General features: G+C 48.7%; 1 protein-coding gene across 3 annotated transcripts in view; it reads left to right on the top strand.

The window, feature by feature from the left end:
• Positions 1-17,687, top strand: part of SCAP (SREBF chaperone) — a 57,449-nt gene that overhangs the window by 34,459 nt on the left and 5,303 nt on the right. For 2 of the 3 annotated variants that reach the window (XM_063113941.1, XM_063113940.1), the window contains exons 3-12: positions 552-681; positions 9,298-9,455; positions 10,296-10,516; positions 10,701-10,806; positions 11,409-11,581; positions 11,967-12,093; positions 13,559-13,671; positions 14,773-14,867; positions 16,312-16,410; positions 16,573-16,791. In XM_063113941.1, coding sequence (XP_062970011.1) covers positions 552-681; positions 9,298-9,455; positions 10,296-10,516; positions 10,701-10,806; positions 11,409-11,581; positions 11,967-12,093; positions 13,559-13,671; positions 14,773-14,867; positions 16,312-16,410; positions 16,573-16,791 — 1,441 coding nt within the window. Of the gene's footprint in view, positions 1-551; positions 682-9,297; positions 9,456-10,295; positions 10,517-10,700; positions 10,807-11,408; positions 11,582-11,966; positions 12,094-13,558; positions 13,672-14,772; positions 14,868-16,311; positions 16,411-16,572; positions 16,792-17,687 lie in introns of those variants that run through there. The other variant, XM_063113942.1, reaches the window with a different exon arrangement.

Below are 17,687 nucleotides of genomic sequence, written 5' to 3'. Positions count from 1 at the left end.
TAGGCCAGGGTCTGCAAACACCCTTCAGAAAGGGCCAGAGAGTAAATGTTTTAGGCCTTACAAACCACCTGCAATTTCTGTCATATATTCTTTGTTTTTTTCTTTTTGTTTTATATAACCCTTTTAAAAAAGTAAAAATTATTCTTAGCTCATAGACAACACAAAAACAGGCTATGAGCTGGATTTTTATAGTTTCCCCCCCTAGTTTTTAATCGTAATTTGACAAGAAGTTTTATCCGTATGTTTGTTTTGTTTTTAGCATCTTGCCTCTATTAAGTCTCTGAAAACATTTAACCAGTCTCTTTTATCATTTGGGCTTCTATTGTATCAGTTGTAAGCTTTATTTTTAAAATAAGTTTGAAAAATTCTGATCTAAATGATTTCTGAATTTCAGCTCTGAAATTTTATGATTCTGATATTTTGTACATTTATAGTCCTTCTAGCAGAGAGAATTTAGTTACAACCATAGTGGTTCCTATGTCACTGCTGTTTAAGAGTTGACTCTTCCTCTCATAATGTCCTAACTCTTCTCTGCTTTTTGTTCATCCCAGCTACCCACTTCTGAAACTCCCCTTGCCAGGAACAGGACCTGTGGAATTCACCACTCCTGTGAAGGATTACTCGCCCCCGCCTGTGGACTCTGACCACAAACAAGGAGAGCCTAATGAGCAGCCAGAGTGGGTAGGTGCTCAGCATGTTGCTGAGGAGAGCACAGGAGGTTGGGTGGAGACTGGCCAAGGCAGGGTTCTGTGAGTGAGGGTGATCAGCTTCTGATTTGTGAATTCATGCACTTGAACAGCTTTACAAAGGCACCAGAAAATATGTAGTTATCATTTAATGAATTACCTTTATTGAAAGAAAGCACCAAATGATGCAAAATTTGATCATCCTATCTGCGGTTGTCCTAGCTGTGGCCAGCTGGGGCTGAGTTCATACCCTGGGCTGTGCACACACTGTGTGCAAGAGCAAGGCAGTGTCCTGACATACAGACTCACCTTGCCCCTGGGCAGTCATGAGGACAACTGAGCATCCCTAGAGTGTTCTACCAGCAGAATCCCAACATAGTAAGTGGGTATGTCTAATATTTGCAGTGTACACCTCAGTTTTTCAGATCTATTAGGTCCTATTTTATCCTCAGTCCAATCAGGGAAAAAGTGCAGGTTTTTGATCTATTTGACAGGTAAGGAAGCTGAGGCTCCAGAGTACCTCAGTATTTAGTTTACATGGGGTCAACAATGGATTGGAACTCTAGATCTCCTGATCTTAGTCCACTGCTTCTTCTAGACCATACTGTTCTCAGTTGACTGTCTCTGGGCTGAGCGGTGATATAAAAGAGAGAAAAGCAGTCTCTCTGGTTGAGGGGCTCAGGTGCAGGATCTAACTCACCATAATTCTGCACTCATTATTTGGAAGTCAATAGATGGAGTGCCCTTCCCTCACGTGTTGTACTTTGGCTCCGTGGATTGGTCCTAGACTTGCCAAGTCTGTTGTTGAGGAGGAAAACCAGAGCTCAGGGAACAGAGCTTTTCCTCTCCTACCTTCTCTCTGACAGTGGTAGCACATTCCTTCTCATTTCTTTTCTGATTAATGTAACAGCCAGGTAACTTGTTACAAACTTGAGTCTCCTGTTGCTGAAATAGAGACATATCTGGTAAGATAGGTATGTGTGTTACAGCTATACTGGTGTCAGTGGGAAGCACACACCCTGGCTTAATGGGGCTGTGCCTGTGAAGGTCAGAGGGAGCATGGTCTGATGCTGGCAGAAACCAGTTCTGTGACTTCACGTCCCAGCTTGATTGTTGGCTCACCGTGAGACCTTCTTGGTTCAAACCTTTTACCATTATTAAACTCTTAATGCAGTTTTACCACTTAATGGAACTGATGGTTTCCAGGTCCCAACAAGGTAGTCTGTGTTTGTGGGTGTTTCTTAACTAGTAGAATGCAGTGGACCTGATTGTGCACAATAGATGTTTAATCATAAGGTTGTAAGGGGGTCTGTTTGTTCACGAGCTCTTAGAACTTCCTTAGTGCCCTTCATTGGCCTGAGATGATGACAATAAGTGGGTGTGCAGAATAACTTGAGAGCTCAGGAATCAGAGGATTATCAAATTCTGACTGGAGCCCTTATCCCCTGCAGGATTGAGAAGGACTCAGGCCTCGGTGTAGTTACCTGGTGTCATGCTGCTCAGTAGTCGGGTAGCTCACCTCCACTGACTGTTCATGATAACAGTACAGGCCAGCAGTACCAGAGTGGTAAGGGCTGTTTTAGTTATGAGGAACAGAAAATACAACCCACACCAGAGTGAGTGAAAAGAGAATTGTTGGCTCATATAACTCATAGCCAGGGGCAGGGCTGACTTAAGCACAGCAAGGTTTGGCCTTCAAAAGGAGTCCATCTCTTAGTCCATCTTTTTCTTCTCTGGGTCAGCTCCACTCTTGGTCTTCCCAACAGTGGCTCTAGCAGCTTCAGCCCCACATTTTTGCTACATCCAATCCAGCAGAGGCGGAGAGGGAGCCCAGATGGCTCTGACTGGGGTTATCTACCTGCCCTCATCCCGAGCCCTGCGTAAAGGGTGGGTGCTTTGTTCTTGCCTTCATCACCTGGCTAGGAATGAGAGAAGATGGTTTCTAAAGGAAAAATAAGAGGCTCGGGCATACTGCAGGCACCTACTGCCCACATCAGGAACCAAAACTTTCTTCATTCTTCCATTCATTCCTCTTTTTAACGTTTATTTATTGCATGTTTGTGATATGCTTGGCAGGATGATGTGGGGGACAGATAGAGGCTCACTGTCTTTGAGGAGATCCCACTCTGGTTAGGAAGAAAAGACAGGGATTTTTAATATTTAAAAAAATTTAATATATGTCAAAGACATAGGGGCCAATTGAAAGAGCTCTCAATGGGTCAATCCTAGAACAGTTTTTGTAACAAATAAAGTAGTATTTAATTTTAACACAAATTATAAAATAAATGTCCATGAGTCCATCCCAAGTCCGTCTGATTGAATAAATAAGTAAGTAAGTGGGGGACCATAGACAAATCTCCTGGCAAAAAAATTCTAAATAATTTATGTAGATACTAACCCTCCTTCAAGGAGGTGAAACATGACTCTCCACTCCTTAAGTGTGGATTCTGCATAGTGACTTCTTCTCAAAGAGTACAGTACAGAGAGGGGGAGAAAAGTAACTCTACAGTGGAGAAACCTGATAAACATTTCCTCAGTACAGCAATTAGGGTTAACATCAACAGCGATAAATCCTGTTAATAGTATGTGCCCTTGATATATGGAGAAGAGAGCACTTTACCTCTGGGATCTTCCAAAAACCATAACCCCAGACTAATCATGAGTAAAACACCAGACAAATCCCAATTGAGGGACACCTTGCAAAAATATATGACCAGAACTTCACAAAACTGTCAAGGTCATTAAAAACAAGGATAGTCTGAGAAACTGTTCCAAACTAAGAGAAGCCTCAGTAGACATGACAACTAAATGTAATGTATCCTCGATGGGGTCTTGGAAGAGGACAAGGACATTAGGCAAAAACTAAGGAAATCTGAATATGCTTTGAATTTAGGTTTTTGGAAAACTACAAAGATGAAGTGTCATTCTTTTAATATCTCTTGAACTCCTAAATTATTATTTTCTAAATTTCCATACGTTAACGTTCAGTCTTAGTGCTGTGAAGTTCTTGGTATTGTCAGGTTTTTAAAAAGCCATTCTAATAGATATAGAGAATTCTTATTGTGATTTCAATTTGCATTTACCAGATGACTGATGACATTGATTATTTTTTCAAGTGATTATTGTATTTGCCCGTCTTCCTTTGTGGTGTGTGTATTCAAATGTTTTGCCCATTTTCTGAGTGGTTTTGATTTCTCGTCACTGAATTTTGGATCTTTCTGTGTGCTAGACTTGGCTCTCTTTTGATATAGCCCTTCTTTTCCCCTTTTGCTGAGGTGCTTCTCCACAGTGGGATGATGGCTGTGCCCTGAAGTTGCACCTTTATGTGTCCTTCCAGAAAGGACTCTAATGGACCCTGCCCGGTCCTTGTGCTCAGAGTGAGGCTCACTCTGTGTTGGAGTCTCTGTGGTCAGTGGCCTCACAGGGTTGGGGAAGGGCAGTTCTGTCTGGGGAGACGGATGAGACGGATGATTTTACCAGAGGAAGAGAAGAGCAAAGCAGAAACAGTAGAGACTTTCCATTTCTCAGCTGTGTGACCTTGGGCAAGTTACTTAACATCTTTGTGCCTTAGTTTCCATATTCATAAAATGGGGATAATAATTACACCTACATTATACATTGTCATAAGGATTAAGTGAAAGAAGACAAGGGCTTAGCGCAGTGCCTGGCCTAGTGTCGTGACTGTACTGTCTTCATAATTGTTATGGATCAGGTCTGGTTGGCCAGAGCAGAGAGGAGGAGAGTGAAGGTTCATGTGCTTAGACTACTCTGCAGTGTCCACCACGTGTGTACCCCTGAGGCACTGCCCCTCACCTCAGTGTCACTTTCTGCAGGAAGTCTTTTGCAACTCTCTTACAGATGAGTGCTCTGCTTCTCCTCTGTGCTCTATATTGGGATGCTGTTGGAGTCATGTTTCATTTGAATTTATATACACCAATGTTTTACACATAGTAGATGCTTAAGAAAGATTTCTCGTTGAATGAAGAAACAATACAGCTTATTTAGGAGACTGTGAGTCTGTAGTTTATCTTGGAGCATGATAGGTAAGGTAGGTGGGACCAGGTTGAATCCTGGGCTGTGGAGTTTAAACTTTAATTCTATAGGCAGTGGGAAGCCATTACCTTAGAGACAAGTCACAATGAAAGTGGTGGTAAGAAGATCAGTCTTACTGAACTTGGAGACTGAGATGACTGTGCCTCAAATGCTAAATCCAGTTTTCATAGTTTTAAAGGATAATGGAAAAGATATAACTCACGTGATTGTAACCAGACACTTTGCTAGATGGTGTATTGGTCCTCACGGTGATCTGGTGAGGTTTGAGATTTTATTCCTGTTTCGCTCAGTAAAAGACTGAGGCTTGGAGAGCTTACAGACCCTTGTCCGAAACACACAGGGAGGGAATGGTGGGGCTAGAATTTGAGTGCAAGTGGGTCTTCTGAGCCTGCTCTTCCCGCCATAACTCTTTGCCCACCAAGACTGGAGAATGACGATCAGGAACCCTCTTCTCCGAAAGAGCTCAGCGACAAGAGCTCTTTGTATCATGTTCTGGAGGGAGCCCATGGGTGTGTCAATATAAAGGTAAAATACCTGGAGCTTTAGGTTGCTCTATCTAAATACGAAGGAAGGATTATATTTTTTTAAAAAAGGAAGAAGAAGAAGACTGGGGTTCTCCAGCACTGGCCTTGCTCTCAAACCAACTCATCATGGAACCCGAACCTCACACCAGACCCCACTGGCAGGTCCACAGAAGTGGTGGGCTTGTTTCATGCTGGGCTTCCAAGGCCAGCATTGTGGTGTTTGTGGTGGCTGCCTGAGCCTGGACACAGAGTTTTCCAGAAGCCCTGGGCAGGGGCCTCATGCTAGGAACTGTGGCCATAGCATAGCCAGAGAACCCAGGAGCCTCCAGGACCTCACCTCCTTTCCCACACTGCTTGTACTGGGCCTTTACTTCTGTGTCCTATTTTCCATGGGAACTGACATTATTCACACTAACCAAGCAGGTTGGCTGTAGAGGAAATAATGGGGTTGGGAATTAGGCAGCCCTAGGTTTTAATCCTAGCTCTGCTGCCTATTAGCTCTGTGACCTTGGACATATCATTTCCTCTCTCTGAGGCCTGGTTTTCTTATCTGGGTCCTTTAGCTTAGGGGCTCTCACAAAACTGCAGACGAGCTGTCAGTGGAGGGTGCAGTCATCTCAGAGCTCAACTGGGGGAGGATCTGCTTCCAAGCTCACTCAAGTGGCTGGTTGTCAGCAGGTTCCTTGTAGACTGTTGGACTGAGGGCCTCAGTTCCTCACTGGGTGTTGGCTGAAGGTCCGCCTCAATTCCTTGCCACATGGGCCTTTCTAGACCTGCTCACAGTATGATGGCTGGTTTCATCAGTGTGGCTTCAAAGGAAGGGGGTGGGGAGAAGTCATAGTCTTTCGTAACCTAATCTCAAAAGCAACATTTCATCACTTTGGCTGAATTCTGTTTGTTAGAAGCAAATCCCTAGATCCAGCCCACTCTTTAGGGGATGGGATTACACAAGGGCATGAGCACCAGGGAGTGCAGATTATTGGAGACCACGTTAGAAGACTGCCTACCAGGGCCGACCCCGTGGCGCACTCGGGAGAGTGCAGCGCTGGGAGCACAGCAGTGCTCCCGCCGCAGGTTCAGATCCTATATAAGGATGGCCGGTGCGCTCACTGGCTGAGCGAGGTGCGGCCGGTCACAAAAAGACCAAAAAAAAAAAGAAGACTGCCTACCACTGCCTCCGTCTAGTTAGGAGCACTTCTTTGCCCAGGGACATCTGGACCTCTCTGGCCCTTATACTTCCTCCTTCACTCTCTTGGATACTCTGTTTCCATGCCTGTTTCTCACTTGACTATCAATGTGGATTGTGATACAGCCCAGCACAGGGAGTGGATGGCCCCACCCACATCGTCTCTACCAGTTTAGTGGTCCTCTCTCCCCCTGTATGGCGGGTTGAGTGGATGAGCTGCTGTTGAGGTCAGAGCCTGTGGCAGCCAGCTCCATGCAGGTGTTCTGTACCGCCTGGCAGCTTCTAGTTGGCTGAGTGTGGTATAGAAGACGAAGTGGATGAGGGCTTCTGGCTCCAGAGCCCTCACTAAGACACACCATCACACACTTAAACTTCACAAAGCCACAGATGGTTGTTTCATGTTCCTTTGTACCCAGGGGACAGGAGGTATTAACTTGGTGTGGTTGGTCAGCATCTTGGCCCTTGCCCATGCGGTAACCTGTGGTATGGCATTGTTGAATGGCTCAATGGCCTTCCTTTCATCCACACACAAGCCTTTTGGAGTCCCTGACTGTGGCACGGGCATGGAGACAACCCCCTCATTCCTCAGCCGGGCCTGGCTTTCTTCAGCCTGTACCTCACAGCACCTCATGCCTGCGGACAGTCCTTTTCTGTCTCTAGTTGACAGTGTAACTCCTGGTTAGTTTTTCCAGAGTACTGCTCTTGTCAAATTGCTCCTCCACCTCAGAGACAGTCGAGCTTCTCATTGTCAGCTTGTTAACATCCAGACAGCTCAGTCAGACGTCATCCTAGCCCGCCTCTCATTTTCCCTGTAATTTCCATTATTACCCAATTGGAGTCCATTGTGCTTTCCAGGCCGTCTGTGCTCTCAGTATCTCTTACTCCTCAGATGCCCTTTGTGCCCCTCTCCCACCAATCCTTCTGTATCCTCATGGCTCTACTCAGCTCCTTTCCTAGCCATAGCCCTGCCATGGCTGACCTAGCTCATGTTGTAGGGGTGCTCTACGACGTGCCCATCACCAGGAGTTGCACATGTGAACACTCTTGTCACTTACATGCCTGTCATAAGCTCTTTAAGGGTGGACACTAGCCTGCAGTGAGAAAAGTATGCTATGTTTGGTGAGGAGACCTGTATGTGCATCCTTGCACCACCCTGTCAAAGTTGTGAAATCTGAAACAGGCACAGTGCCTGAGCCTCTCCTTGCTTCTTGTAGGACTCTTTGTGAGGGTCAAATGAAACGATATGCTTGACTATTGCTAATATTTCTATTAATACTTAATCTCTGCATATGCTCTGATACACCTGCGTGTGTGTATACGTATGTGTGAGTGTGGTGTGGGTGTACATCTTCTTGATGCTGCAGAGTGACTATCATCCCTCTTTTACAATGAGGAAACTGAAATCCAGAGAAGTCAAAGCGTTCTCAAGGCCATGCAGTTGGAGAGCTGGGATTTAAAATTGAGTCTTTTGATCTTCAAAAGCTACTGCCCTGCTGCAGGTAGCAAAACCTGGATCAGGGGGGGAGGGGGGGAGGGAGAAGGGAGGGAGGTTTTGGTGATGGGGAGCAATAATCAGCTACAATGTATATCGACAAAATAAAATTAAAAAAAAAAAAAAGAAGACAACATTCTCTTGCAACAGAGAAAACATAAACATCAGCATATTTGCATCAGTTCCTCTTACTCACCAAAAAGCTCAAAGAAACATAATATAAATACAAAGAGTCACACCTAGATACCTCAAGTCAAGCTCTGAAAAGAAAAGAAAGAACCTTAAAAGCAACAATAGAAAAATCACTCAACATACACAGGAAAGCGCCAAAACAATTAACAGCTTATTTCTCATCTGTAACGATGAAGGATACAAGGCAGTTGAATGATATATGCAGAGTGTTGTGGAGCAATGTGTGGGCTGACAACCAAGAATTCTATATCCAGCAAAACTATTCTTCAAAAGTGAAGGTGAAACAAAGGCACTCCTAGATGAACAAAAGCTGATAGAATTTATTGCTAGCAGACCTGCCTTATAAGAAATACAGTTGACTGTCCATATATGGTGGTTCCACATCCATGGATTCAACTCACTGCAGGTTGAAAATATTCAGAAAAAATAAAAATAATAAAACCCAATACAACAGTAAAAATTAATACAAATAAAAAACAATACAGTATAGCAATTACATACATAGCATTTACATTACATAGGTATTATTCATAATCTAAAAATAATTGAAAGTATGTGGATGTGCATAGACTATATGCAAATACTACATGATTTTATATAAGGAACTTAAGCATCTGCAAATTTTGGTGTCTGCCGGGGATTCTGAAACCGAACGCACCACATCAACAATGACTGTAATAAGGGAAGTTCTTCAAGCTGGAAAAAAATGTCACCACGGGGTGTCTCAAGAGTAAATAAAATGCATCAAAAATGGTAAAAAAACAAACAAACAAACAAAAAAAAACCTGGATCAGTAAGACAGGCCACATCCTTTTGGGAGCTTATAGTCTATAGTGTGGTCAGCAGACATGTTCCATAAAGGTCTAGATAGTGAATATTTTAGCCTTTGCAGGCCAGACAGTCTCTGTCGCAACTGCTCACCTCTGCTGTTATAGCATAGAAGTAGCCATAGACCATAGTAGTAGAATGGTCATGACTACTCCAGTAAAACTTGATTTAGAAAAATGGGCACTGGGCCCTGATTTGGCCATAGTTTGCAGACACTTGGTCCCACAGTGTTTTGCCCACAGTAGATGCTCAGTAAATCCTTACCAAATATGGACCCATGTTTCTCTGTCCTCTGCTGAGCTGACCTTTCTGCCCCCTTCTCCATTTCTTCTGCAGTATGTGGGTGCCCCAGTGGCTTACATCCAGCAAATATTTGTGAAGTCCTCAGTGTCTCCCTGGCACAAGAACCTCCTGGCAGTTGATGTGTTCCGTTCACCTCTGTCCCGGGCCTTCCAACTGGTGGAGGAGATCCGGAACCACGTGCTGAGAGACAGGTACCCTCTCAGGGACCCCAGCCCCCCTAAATCTTGTTCTGCACTGAAGGGAGAGTTTATAGTCCTCAGTGTAAATCCAGTGAGCCAGGCAGCTCTGCAGAAATAGAACAAGCAGGAAGGATGGAGGGTGAGCCAGCTTTGAATTTCTTAGCATTCTTATGAGTCCACTGTGGCTGCATTGCTCCCCCTACCTATGCACATGGCACAAATAGAGCCCTGAGCTTTATCCTTACATCTCAGACAGAGTAAGTGTCCACTGGGCTGACTCTGTGATGAGCTGAGACCTGGATGACTGATGATCACATGGCTTCCTGCCTAAGGGCTATGAGATGTGAATATAATGGTGGTAGCTCTGCTGATGAGAAGCAAACTCCCTGGGGACACCTTCTGCAGCCCCAGCCCAGGTCGTGTTCGCTAGACCCCATCAGTGGGTCTCTAGATTATGCTGGCTTTTCAGGCTGCATCATCCCCAGGTTTTAGTTAGCTGATGATGGCCTTGACAAGCATTCTGGTGAACTAAAAAAGCCCCTAATTTTCACGTTACCCCTACTTGTCCACTGAATTGGCCAAGGTGTTTTAGTGATGGGGTGTGGGGGCTCTGCATGCTCCTATAATCCCCACACTTGCCTCTCATTGGAGGTGATGGGCTTTTGGGCTCCAGCTGAACTTTGAAGGTCAAACAGCCACATGGTTTGGTTGTTGACCACATGGAAGTACTTTCTCCTGCTGCCTAATCATCAGGCTCTTGGGAGATATCAGGGAGCAAATAAGCAGCATTTAGGAATCTGCTGACAGAGGGTGCCCCATAAGTGCAGTGGGCTTGTCCTGTCTCCTGCACAGTTCTGGGACCAAGAGCCTGGAGGAAGTGTGCTTGCAGGTGACTGACCTGCTGCCAGGCCTCAGGAAGCTCCGGAACCTCCTGCCTGAACATGGATGCCTGCTGTTGTCCCCCGGGAATTTCTGGCAGAATGACCGAGAACACTTCCATGCTGATCCTGACATCATTAGGACCATCCACCAGCACGAGCCCAAAACCCTGCAGACTTCAGCCACACTCAAAGGTACCCTCAGCACAGGTTGCACAAGGACCCGCAAGGGTGCTTGTTGGATGCCATCCCTTCTTTGGTGGGCACTCTGGCAGATAAAGGGTTACCCCTTGTTTCCAGGGGCAGAGGAAAAGGGGTCCTTGGTGGTTCTGCAGTGGCTGTCATCTTTTTGTCAGTACCCGCTGGTTTCTGCCCACAGACTTGCTGTTTGGTGTTCCCGGGAAGTACAGCGGGGTGAGCCTCTACACCAGGAAGAGGATGGTCTCATACACCATTACCCTGGTCTTCCAGCATTACCATGCCAAGTAAGGCTATCAGTGCTCTGGGCTCCTGACTGGTCTGTGGGGTGACATGAGGCTTTGAGCTGTCCCTGTTCTGATTAAAGTGCCCCCTGGGAACTTGAAATGTATATGTCCCTTAGACTAAAGGATACTGCTTGCTTCATTTGGAAGGGGATGACCTGACAGCTAGTTAAGAATAATGGACTAAGGCAGGGCTGGCAGTTTTAGTATGTGGTATCTCTTGAGCCTAGGGCAGGCATCCCCAGCTGATTACTGCTGAACCCCATGTGGCTTGAGTCCTTCCTAGTGGAGCACTGCAGGCAGCTCCCCATGATTGGCAAGGGCACTTGGGGTGCCTCTGATCAGCTGTCCTGGGCCTTTGGCAATCGGAATGGTGTAATAGGTCAGGAAAAGGAGGTGGAGGCTGAGCAGGGGGACAACTTTGCCAACTTTGTAATTCTTCCAACACCCCTGGAGACTATAGAGAAGCTTAGACTCCAAAGAGGAGTTCCCTCACAATACAGGGGAAGGAGGGAGGCCCTGATCGACCCTCCGTCCAGGGATTATCTTTGTCTCCTGGACCAAGAGGGACATTCCATCTGTCTCCTACCCTGCTCCATGACCAGGTTCCTGGGCAGCCTGCGTACCCGCCTGATGCTCCTGCACCCCAGCCCCAACTGCAGCCTTCGGGCAGAGAGCCTGGTCCATGTGCACTTCAAGGAGGAGATTGGTATCGCCGAGCTCATCCCCCTCGTGACTACCTACATCATCTTGTTTGCCTACATCTATTTCTCCACACGTAGGTCCATGGCAGGCAGGCTGGGAGCTTTCCCCAATCTAAACAATTCCATGTCACCCACCCCCTTGCCTCTGGAGGTGGCTTTGGGCAGAGAGGTAGAACATGCCCAGTGGCCACCAAAACCAGGACATCATCCTCCAGCAGAATCTCAGGGGCATGGGTGGTTCCAGGGCTCCTTCTACTTCTCAGGAAAAGACCTTTCCTGTGTTAGGGCTCCCAAAAGATGTACCAGTCCATGAGACTGGGAAGTGTATATGGTTATCCCATTCTTTGGTTAAACCTTCATTGACCGTCAGGGCACACACTATTCCCAGGAGCTAAGAAGGGCCCATGTGGTCCAGGGGCTGGAGGAGGTCTGCCCTGATATGCCCTCTCTCCCCTCCAGGCAAGATCGACATGGTCAAGTCCAAGTGGGGACTGGCCCTGGCCGCTGTGGTCACAGTGCTGAGCTCGCTGCTCATGTCCGTGGGGCTCTGCACACTCTTTGGCCTGACGCCCACCCTCAATGGCGGGTAGGTCCCCAGCAGGCTCCACTGGTTCACAGGGTGGCCCTCAGGCCAGACAGCCTTGCACATCTGGGCACTTGGCCTTCCCTGGAGTGGATGCTCACAGTTACCTCGGGTCTTCATGTTGTTATTTTTGACATTTAAGGGGTATATTTTCTTCCTCTTTAAGTTATCTGGCTTGTAATCATATATACGTGTGTGTATATAGAATATAGTAAATATATACATATAAAACGTATGTATGTGTGTATGTGTACATACCTGTGTATATTTGTGTACTTACGTGTGTGTATAAGTCTGTGTATATATGAGTACGTATTGCATGTGTGTATATGGATGTGTGTGTATATATTATATGTATATACACACACATAAATACACATGCACACAGCTTTTTGATGGCTTAAGCCACAGAAGGGTGTGAGATAGAGAAGGGTACATTTCTTTCTTTTTCACTATTAAAACATCGAAATGCCTATTAGGGTCATTTTAGAGTAAGCTTTTTGAAAGACACAAGCATACTATAATTTGTCACCTTTTTCAGTGATGTTTAATTTCCCCTTGCCATTCTTTTCTGAATCTTAGTCTAGAAGCCCTTTCCTGGTTTTGTCCTTAGGCTTGGTCTTCTCCGCTCTGGCTAGACCCTGCCTCCCTCTTTGTTCATGGTTACTGACTGGCCTGTCTCCCACCTTGGCTCATCAGGCTGGTCATAGGAAAAGCAATTTTGTGTTTTGTTTCTGTTACTTTCCTTGCTCATAGAACACCTGCTTCCTTTCCTGAACCTGATGGTGTTAAACACCATCCCTCCCCCCATACCTGTCTGCTATACCCTCCTCAAAGCCCTCACTTCCACCGGCTCCACAGCAGAGATCCTGGTGAGGTATATACCTCGGCTGGCATTCCTTGTGCATAGACTTCTCTTAGAGTTCATTACTAGTAGTGTAGACTGGGCTCAGACAGCTGAGCAGAGAGTTTTCTTTAGGTACAGTTGCTCTTCTCCAAACGCAGCTTCTCATCAAAGGTGAGTGGGACTTTAGGCTGTTTTTATCCCCCTTCCATTTAGTTGTGATGGCGTGGCCTGGAGTTACTGATGTGAGGTCTTGGCAATGATCATTTTCTTCAGGCAGCAGAGTCTGGTGTAGGAAGGGCCAGGAGAGGTGTGATCTGGCATTGGGGCAGCAGAGCTCACTCTAAGGAGCCTCTTCCAGCCCTTCTCCTGTGCTGGATGGGTGGAGACAGGGATGGTTGCTGGCCCTTTGGAGCCTTCCTGGAAGCTGAGAGCTGTGTAGACAGAGGCCCTGCCCTGTTGGATGAGGGTGGGGAGGTTAGACTTTCTGCCCTTTGCCTTTGGCCTCCACTATGGGCTAGAAACCCCTCAGTCTCCCCAGGGGCCCAAATCTGTTAAGAACCAGCCCTGTGTTGGGAGCCCTGCCACAACACCATCCCTCACTACCTCCTTTTCTGTTCCCAGTGAGATTTTCCCTTACCTTGTGGTGGTTATTGGGTTAGAGAATGTGTTGGTGCTCACCAAGTCAGTGGTCTCCACCCCAGTGGACCTCGAGGTGAAACTGCGGATTGCTCAAGGTAACATGGGGGTGAGGGGCATGCACTAATCAGGGGGAGGGGTCTGTTCCTCTTGCTCTTGTGTTCCCTGAGGAAACAGGGAGTCCCCAAAACCTCCTTTGCTCTGGCCTCTAGCATAATATGCAGCAGGCCACTAGGCCCTAGCAGCTTGATAGCATGTGCCCTGAGGAACCATGGGGTCATTGGACTGTACTTTGTCCTGGTTCATGTGTCAATAAGAAAGCAAACTAGACTCTGCCGTGGGGCTCATGTTTGATGATGGTCTTCAGTCTGGGCCAGTGCCTAGCGTTTTCTCTTTCTGCCTCACTTCACCAGACTAGACCCAGAACCCTGGGGCTGGTCACTTCAGAGATGCTGCCTCCACAGTTGCCAGAAAAGCCCCCTCTGGCCTCACTGGTAGGAGCTGGGGATCTGGGGTTCTGGGGAAAGTGAGAAAAGAGAGAGCCTAGCCCTGGAGGTCTGAGAGTCTCTAGGCCCCCTCCTCTTCCTCACCCCATGTCTGTGAGGAATGGGGCTGGAGGCAGGCTGATCGTTCATTCAGTAAATCACTCACACGGAATTTTGTGAGCTTCCATGCCAGACATGGAGTTACAAGGAGATGAGGCAAAATGGTCCCTATACACTAGGAGCTCAGAGCCTTGTGCATGCAACAGTGTGATAGCGTGGTGCCCTGGGGCTCACCATGGGGAGGGGCTGGAGGAAGAACGCAGCTTGCCATCCTGCCATGGCTGGTAGGTGCACTCATGTTGGCCCACGCACCAGACAAGCAGCATGTGAAGGTTGCACGTGGTTAGAGCGAGTGGCACTTGGCTTTCCTCTTGGGTTTTCTCATCTCAGCACCCTGCTTCTCCCTTCTGATGGTTATAGCTCTCCCCTGTACCCTCCAAGCCTCGGAAGTTCCCCCTTCCCTGTATCAGTTGTGTGGTGATGACAATGCCTTGGAGTTTGGGTGTTGGCAGGGTCCTGAGGGTTGGGGCAACCCTCAGAGGGCCAGGCACTTTCCTCGTGCCTCTATACTTTTGAGGACCACGAGGTTGTGTGCATACATGTGGCGGAGGGAGGTCATGTGCTGCCCCCAGGCCCTGTTGTTGCTCTCTGCAGGCCTAAGCAGTGAGAGCTGGTCCATCATGAAGAACATGGCTACAGAGCTGGGCATCATCCTCATTGGCTACTTCACTCTAGTGCCCGCCATCCAGGTAAGGCCCCAAGGCTAGCTCCTTGGATGGGCATGGAACCAACTGCTGGGCTCCCCAGTGGTGCAGCTGTGGGCAGGGTGCATCTCTCTTTCAATGAAGGCACACTTGCCTACAAGATGAGACCTCTTTGCCTGGCAAGCTGGTTGCTGCAGTGCACAGGGTGCTCCTGGTCTGCCTGGCTCAGAAGTGCTCAGGAAAGCCTGGCTAGGTTACGAATTGAGCACCTAGCCAGGCAGGCTCTGCCTTGTACCCTGTGCTCTTACTCTTCCCTGTCTGCTTGCTTACTCAGCCAATGGTAGGAGGCTCTGTGAGTATGGCAGAGGCTAGTGGCTGGCTGTAAGTTCCAGTCAGACTCAGTTTCCCATTTCTCAGGCAGAAACACTGTGGGGCCCCAAACTGCTCCCTTCCTGTCTTCCTCCCCTGGCCCTCACCCAGAGCTTCAGCCTCCAGACGTATGGCCTTGCCTGTGGGAGGGCCACCACGTATTGCCGAGTGGCCCCTGCTCTCAGCAAAGTGCCCTTGCTCAGCTGTGGGGGCTGTGGGCAGAGGGGGAGGTGGGCCTGCACTGGGTTGGAATCCCAGACTGTTGCTGCCCATTCCGAGAGGAGTTGCAAGAAGGGGATGACACTATCATCCTCTCCTCTGTCCTTCCCCCGGGGCTGGCAGGCCTCCTGAGGGGTGGGGATGAGTAGAGAGCAAAAGGGCTCCAGGCTTTTCATCCCGGAAAAAGAGCAGTGTCTGCAGGACATGATACAATCTTGGGACACTAGAGCTGACATGACCACTGAGCCACTATGCTACACCCTGTCATCTCACCCCAGATTTGAGTAGAAACTACTGATATGCCAGAGGTCTTAAATAATGGCAGAGGAGGAAAACTTAAATCTCAGAAAATTCCATCTGTTGCAGAGCTTGGGGAACATAGAAATGACCCTTTTTCAGTTTTAGTGTAGAGTTAATCTCTCCTCCCTTCTCTCCTGCCCTCCATTGGTCCAGTGTGGTCACTGCCCAGGAACCTTTCTGAGAGCCCCAAAATCAGATCAGGCTTGGGCTCTGGCTAGGTTGGTGGCACATGAGCAGGGCCAAAGGCTCAGTGGGGGCAGGACTTTTTGGGGACCTGGCTGGTGGGGCTTAGAGGTTTCCAAGTTGGATAAGGCCCTTCTCACTAGGGGGACCAGGAGATTCAGAGAGAGCACCCACCCTTTGGCCCTCTCTGAAAAAAAGTGTGAGGGGTTTCTGCTGCCACCTCATGGGGATGGGGTGAACTGCTGGCACTGTCCCTCATTGGCCACTCCCACATTCAGTACTACCAGTGTCTCTTTACCTCTGCTGTGCCCTGCCTGCCACTGCCCTGCAGATTCCGAGGTGCCTGCAGGCAGGGAACTGCTTCTCTAGGGTTTGGGGCCATGAGGTCACGGCGCCCCCTCATGTGCTCTGATTCCAGGAGTTCTGTCTCTTTGCCGTCGTGGGCCTGGTGTCTGATTTTTTCCTTCAGATGCTGTTTTTCACCACTGTCCTGTCTATTGACATTCGCCGGATGGAGGTAGGCGTGGGTTGAGCCCAGCCCCACCCATCCTCCTCCTCAGCCCTTGCTGTGCTCAGGGAACCTCTGGATGAGAGGGGTATAGACCTCAGGCAGGGGTAGTGGCCCCATGCAGGCAGCCTGGAGAGCAGACTCAGGTCCTGACCACTGCACCCCCAACAGCTAGCGGACCTGAACAAGCGGCTACCCCCTGAGGCCTGCCTGCCCCCAGCCAAGCCAGTGGGGCGGCCAGCACGTTATGAGCGGCAGCTGGCTGTGCGGCCATCCACACTCCACACCATCACGCTGCAACCGCCTTCCTTCCGAAATCTGCGGCTCCCCAAGAGGCTGCGTGTCATCTACTTCTTGGCCCGCACCCGCCTGGCACAGCGCCTCATCATGGTACTGCCACCCCTGCCCTGCCTTGCCTCCTCTGGAGGGTTAGTGCTCAGACTCCCTTGGGGTGCTGCACTTTGCCTTGGAGTGGGGGCGGGGTGTTCCCCCAGCCCTTGAAGCAGGGCTTCAGGAAGCTTCCCATCATGCTCTCCCTGCCTAGACCCCACCGGCTTCTGAGGCAATAAGACCATCTATGGGAGAAGCAGCTCCAGGGTCATTAGGTAGAGGAGTCATCATCTCCCCAAGAGTGATCCAGGACAGGAGCCAGCTAGACTGGGTGCTCTGGGATGGAACCACCTTGTGGCTACCATGTTTCCCCTGGGTTAGAGTTCTTCGGCTGCTATATAGCGTGCAGGCATCAGACCACTTCTGGGCAAACTAAATCAGCAGCTGGGCTGGGCTGGCTGGCTGGCTGGCTGGCTGGCTGGCTGGCTGGCTGGCTGGCGCTGGGCAGCAGTCCTCTCCCAGGGAGCTGCAGTGAGGATGGAGTGAGGCTGAGGCCCTCTGGGGATTAGGACGTCTGTGGGTCTCAAACAGATCAGGCAGCTGGTCCCTCTGGCCATGCTGACCATGGGAGTGGCAGCAGCTTTCTGGCCTAGTTAAGGGGGAGGTGGGGAAGTTCTGTGTCAAACCTGCGTGTGCTCCAGTGTATTTCCAGGCCAGGAAACCCAACTCCTGACTATGGAAAGGGGACCAGGCTCCTCCAGTGGCAAGTGTTGAGCAGGTGGTAGTGGGAGGACTTGGAGAGGCAAAAGGAAAGGACAGATTGGGTCCTATGTCCTCTTTCCACTCTTAGGCCTGGGGTCCCTGTACTGCCTCCTTGCAGCATCAAGGCCAAGGCCGCAAGGGGTGGGGGCTGCCAACTTCTCCCAGGGGCCCCATTGAGAACCCAGTGTCCCACT

This window comes from Cynocephalus volans, chromosome 11, assembly GCF_027409185.1.
Source record: "Cynocephalus volans isolate mCynVol1 chromosome 11, mCynVol1.pri, whole genome shotgun sequence".
Lineage (NCBI taxonomy): Eukaryota > Metazoa > Chordata > Mammalia > Dermoptera > Cynocephalidae > Cynocephalus > Cynocephalus volans.
Note: the sequence above shows the minus strand (reverse complement) of the source record. Positions and strands in the feature narration are given on the sequence as shown.